Here is a 6,000-nt window from a genome sequence, read left to right as displayed (position 1 = left end):
TGAGGGTTTTCTCATATACAAACATGTTGCTTAAGAATTCAGGTCACAGCAGATCAACCGGTACACACAGCACTGCTATCTCATATCGCATATTTAGAGTTACCTTATCATATCAACGGCTTTTTCCACTTGACAGATATAAAACGCAGCTCTTGGAACAAAAATTCAAGTGAATCATTTTCTTAGTATCATTTTTATTAAAAGTATTATTATTATTATTATTATTATTATTTAGAATAGGGTGTCTTGTTAGCTGTGGTGTCAGCAGCTGGAGTCTTAGATCTCAAGAATGAGTCACAACCTGCGTGTGCTCCATCCTGCCTGGGAGTTGTATTAATGGGCTGCCCACAGGAAAATGACGCTTTTGAATCTGATAAAAAAGGGTTTTTTGCTTGTGCCTTATTTTATAAGTGCTAAGGGGAAAGGAGACAGAACTGCCAGAGCCAAGCAGTAACACTGGGTGGAGTGTTAAAAGAGTTTGTGATAACATGACACTAAGCACTTTACAGCTGGCACTCCTGGAGGCTTCTCTGTTACTCCTGGGCTGTGCCCAAGGGCATACTGGTGAGTTTCAGCACTGGAATATATTTACCAATTGTGGGTCACTTACTTTGCTGCTAGGAAAGAAATTATGCTTACAAAAAGTAGTATAAATATAGGTGTCTCTCTAAAACAAATGTCACTTTTTTTCTCATCAGTGTGATCATAACAAATGTATATAGGGAAATAATATATACACTTCCAACTTGCTATATTGCATTTAGATCAGCAATGGCATTCATAGTTATATTACTGCAATTGTCTGAATGAGTTAACATTACTATGGCACTCTCTAGATGCTGTAAATAAATAATAGTAAAATAAAAGCTATACACATGGTATTGCTCTTGGACTCTAAAGGGATAAAATAATTGTGAATAGTAATATCACTGTGAATGGCTAAATGTTCAAGGTACGGAGTTAATAATATAAATAATTTAGATTATTTTGTTTTGTCAGTTGAATTTATGATCATATATTGATATACTGATACATTGATCATTCCATGTACATAACCATGTAGTTCTTTCTGAGTTTTCTCTGACTGTGGGGCAGCTATATATCCGATGCCTTCTGTTCTTAAGTTGTAAAGTGAGTTTAAAAATGGGTTTTTGTTTATATGTCCACACAGCAAACATACAAGTGATTATGGGGGAGATGCATCAAACCTTATAAAGAGAAACAGTGGAGACAGCAGCCAATATCTCTAGAAGCAGATTGATTTATATGGGCAACTACTGTACTCCACTTTTTCTTTTTTGCCGGTATTTGTCAATGTAACGTGTTCATATCCTGCTTACAGTATGCACCAATTCTAATGTTTTCTGATGCTCCCAATAGACAGCATCTACTGGCATTCATTTGACTAGAGTGTTTGATCTCAATGGCAACCGCACAGTCTACACCCAGTGACATTCTGTTTCATAGCTCATATGCTAAAACAGCACACATAAAAAATGGGTCTGATATTGGAACATTTCCCACTTACAAACAATGTTACTTGGGTTCAGGACATTGCAGCAGTGTTGCTGCTTTACCAATACTCCCTGCTCCACTCAATGTGTTTAACTCCACTTTACTCAACTGACCTAAACTTGCATTCTTTAAATGGTAGAGGCACCTGACCTTCAAATAAGGGATGTAAAATGTGTTCTTATTTGTGTGTGTGTGTGGGGGGGGGAGTACATTTACTTGGGTTTAATAATAATTGCACACATGTAATGTACATCCTATATCAGATTTGGGATGTAGTCAGGGTTCCGGAGGACACAATCCTTGATAGTAGAATCTCGACAGTCACAATGCCGATGAATCCTGAAGGTATTAGAAATAGGGTTAGGGTTAGGCACTAGGGGAATGGTTAGGGTAAAACTGCAGGAGGGGATAGTTAAGGGTAGGCTGCTGGAGGGGTGGGTTAGTGTTAGGGCTAGGGTTACAGAGGCAAAAGCAGGATTTCTAAAGGGGGGGGGTTCAAAATAGATTCTACAATTTTATGCTCTGCGGAGCATTGGAGCAAGTGCGGGAGTCTGGAGGAGTGGTAGAGCAACTTGGTACCAACCCTGTACACATGTACATATTGGTCTTTTTATACACTAAAGATACAGATGGTCAATAGTATAGGCTGTATCAAACATATTTAATATAAACAACATAAGTGGTCAGAAAAAGGTTAAACATACCATGCAAAATAAAACCTGTAGGAGCTGCACTCTGTAAAACACACATTCTTCCCACCTCATAGTAAGGCACCTGGCTCTTTTTCTCGGCAGCTACTCTCTGCTCCTGTGCCCTAGCACACTGTGTGTGTGGATCTGGTCCTGAGCACTTAGATCCACACACACAGCAAACTTGGTAGAAGAAATTGCTGCCACTGGGCATGTGCATAGCTCCACTCTGTCCCTTAAAGTGCATGATGTGGCAGCAGCCCTAGCAATCACATTTTATAATATTGCTATTATGGTCATAATTAAATTGCTGGCCAACAAGAGGGGGGTTTCCAGGCAACTGGAAAAATGTGTTTGCCTATAGGTTAGAATACTCATAGTGATCCGTCGGCATTCTGACTATTGGGAGACCGCTGTCTGGATTTTGACCTTTAGATTTATGAGAAAACCATTAAAAAAAAAACAATTTTAAGAGGCTTACATTTGAAAAAAAAAAAAATTAATAGATACAGTGAGTCTGTCCATTTACAGCCTTGAACAGTTCTACTGGCTCAAAACAGTTAATAAAACTATTCAGCAATAATATTTGTAAAAAAAATAAAGAAATTGCTAGAAACATGGGTTACTGTACGGAAAAGTTGTTTGTGCAATAAATTTACAATAATGGTATTAGTTTCTAAAATTAATTATATACAAATGAAGCAAATTCTACAGGCAAATATTTACATTTCTATTAGCATTTTCAAACTTACATTTTATCATTTTGAAAACAAAACTACAGTAATACCATTCAGCTTGTTAACAAAACTGCATAGAGGAAAAGAGAAGACCATATGCTTAAAGGCAACATATAAATGACAATAGGACTAATTTGTATGCAGACAAGCTTGGTATGCATATTTAGGTTATGCGGTACAGTGAATAATAACAATTCTATCCTATTATATGCTCTCAGCAGCCAATAATATATCTTACTTATAAGACCGCAAAACCTAAAACAAAAGTTGTCTTACTGAAAAGAGTAACATTTTTACATAAGCAATATATTTGCAAAAGTTATCACACACTCTCAGAATTGAATTAACAGTACCTGACATTCTGTTAGCAAAGCCTAGTTAGTTGAGTGGAAGCTATTGATGTCATATGTTTGCTGGAGAAATAGCTGCTGCATTGCCCTCCAAGGGATTACTGAATAGTAATCTATTGTGTACAGAAACTACCTCCCTACATGATCACAATTTATTAGACACATTTTAGTCCTTGTAACTTCCTGAAAAAATTAATATACAGATTATTTTATTTATTTTTTGTTCGTTCTCAATGCTGCATCTCATATGGCTGTATCACTGTCTCTATTATTATGTCAGCAAGTACTCAATCATTAACATTAGCTCATTATGAGGATGCTATTATAATTATTATTATCTATTATTTATAATACTTGGACATGTCTCTGGGCTGCACAGAGTAGGTGGTGTGGAGGACACCTAATATATAAGATACAGGAATAACAATAGGTAACGGGTTATGTTTCAAAAATCATTGTAGAGCAGTGGTTCTCAAGCTGAGTGCCTAGTCACCCAGGAATGTCGGGAGGCTCTTGCAGGGGTGCCTCGGGTTTGTGGTCCAGGATCATATCAAATTGTTTATAGTCAAAATGATAGTCAAGACCGTGGAAACCACTGCTATAGACAGCACAACAAGGGTATACATATGTCCAGAAGCAAACTCTGTTTGGTTTTGAGCCATGGATGTGAAAACTTTGTTGCAGCCTTCTTTTTAGCTATTGTACAGTACCTTTAGGCAGTGTATAGAATGGAAACCTGGCATGTCTGTGACATAATCAAACATTATTAGGACAATTCAATTAGTAGTGAGTTTGGTCCTGCAAGCCATTATCACTGTGAATTGACATTTGAGATTCAATCTCAAACTTGCATTGCATTTTCTGGCCAAATTGGATTTCTCATACTCCTAGAGGATGCTGAGGTCACATCAAGAACCAAGGGGTATAGACGGGATCCGCAGGAGACATGGGCACTTTAAGACTTTCAAATGGTGTGACCTGGCTCCTCCCTCTATGCCCCTCCTCCAGACTCCAGTTTAGAATCTGTGCCCAGGCAGACTGGATGCACACTGAGGAGCTCTACTGAGTTTCTCGGAAAAGACTTATGTTAGGTTTTTTATTTTCAGGGAGAGCTGCTGGAAACAGTCTCCCTGCTTTGTGAGACTTAGGGGAGAGAAGTCGGACCTACTTCTGTGAGTTTAAAGGCTCTGCTTCTTTGGCTACAGGACACCATTAGCTCCTGGGGGTTTGGAACACTAGGTACGCCTAGGGGTTCATTCCCAGAGCCCGCCGTCACACCCCTTGCAGAGTCAGAAGTTAGAAGACAGGTGAGTAGAAGAAGATCAGAAGACTTCAGTGACGGCTTTGAGGTACCGCACAGCGATCGCAAGCTGTGCACCATGCTTCCACACACAGCGGCACTACAGGGTGCAGGGCTCGGGGGAGGTTGGGGGGTCGCCCTGGGCAGCATATAGACCCCATATCAGACTGGCAGAGTGTTTTAAGTGCCAAGGCACTGATTACGGACCCCCGCCAGTATAAATATTTTAAAAAATAGCGGGGCTGAAGCGCGCCATTAAGGGGGTGGGGCTTAGCCCTCACAGCTCACATCAGCACCATTTTCTCTCCTCAGAGCTGTGGAGACGCTGGTCCTTCCTCACACTACTGTACATATAACAGGGTGAAAAACGGGGGGGGGGGGGGAGGGGGGGGCACAGTTGATTTGGTGCAATATGAGTTAATTATAAAAGTGCTACAGGTCTGAGGCATTATATAAGGGTTTCAGAACTGGGATTGAGCGCTGGGTTGTTAGCTGGCAAACTCCCTCTGTGTCTCCCTGACAGACTTTACTGTGGGTATGTACCCTATAGCCCAGTGTAATGTCGATGGGTGTTTTGGTACACAGCTTGTCGGCATGTCTGATGCTCTTCCCACAAAGTCGGCACCGCCGACTGCTGATGGTACTTGGTACATGTGTGTCAACATGTCGGTAGATGAATGTTTTTACCAAGAAAAAACTATATGGGGGACACAGACGTGTGTGGGTGGCCCTGTCGGCACCACCAATAACTGACTGGGTAAAAATTTGCATGATAATGTGATGCATAGGATATGTATATATATATATATATATATATGCAGACAGGATTAAGGCGGCACTCAAAGACTTACAAAGGTAGTGAAAAAGGCATCCGAGCAGGGATGCTGTTTTTAATAGTGTTACGTTTCGGGGACGTATCCCCTTCCTCAGACAGTGATACAGTGCATCAGACAGGTATAAATACAAGAAGTAATTTATTCCACTTACCCCCTTCCCCCGCTCACAGCAGCGTGCATCGCGGTGCTCCAGACTTCCCCCGTCCGGCACTTCCGGTCTCTGCGTCACCACAATCCAGGAAGTGACGTACATGGGCCGGTCAGTTGCCATGACGACGCGCCGTGAGCTGTCAAACAGAAAACAATAAACAATAAACAATGAATAATGTTAAAACATCTAGAAGCTAGATCCGTATACTACATTCTTTAAAAAGACAATGTGATTAAAAACCGACATGGCATACATGAAAATTGCGCTAGTATAAGCTTGAGTATGCCTAATACATCAAAAAGCAGTGACAAAAAACGTACATTATACAGATATAGTGCATGCGCTGGACAAAGTGGGACTTCAACCTGAAATATAACTTAATTTTACATAAAGATTGTTTCTGTATATCACCTTGTTCGTGT

The 6,000-nt window shown here is 40.3% G+C and overlaps 1 protein-coding gene across 8 annotated transcripts in view; it reads left to right on the top strand.

Annotated features, from left to right (window-relative positions):
* Positions 1 to 443: 443 nt before the first annotated feature.
* SUSD1 (sushi domain containing 1) overlaps positions 444 to 6,000 on the top strand; it is a 669,144-nt gene continuing 663,587 nt past the window's right edge. For 3 of the 8 annotated variants that reach the window (XM_063914700.1, XM_063914699.1, XM_063914701.1), the window contains exon 1: positions 444 to 564. In XM_063914700.1, coding sequence (XP_063770770.1) covers positions 489 to 564 — 76 coding nt within the window. In that variant the 5' untranslated portion in view covers positions 444 to 488. The remainder of the gene's footprint in view (positions 565 to 6,000) is intronic. The other 5 variants (XM_063914698.1, XM_063914697.1, XR_010175769.1 and 2 more) reach the window with 3 other exon arrangements.

Source organism: Pseudophryne corroboree, chromosome 1, assembly GCF_028390025.1.
Source record: "Pseudophryne corroboree isolate aPseCor3 chromosome 1, aPseCor3.hap2, whole genome shotgun sequence".
Classification (NCBI taxonomy): domain Eukaryota; kingdom Metazoa; phylum Chordata; class Amphibia; order Anura; family Myobatrachidae; genus Pseudophryne; species Pseudophryne corroboree.
The sequence above is the reverse complement of the archived record's forward strand: the minus strand, read 5'-3'. Positions and strand labels throughout refer to the sequence as shown.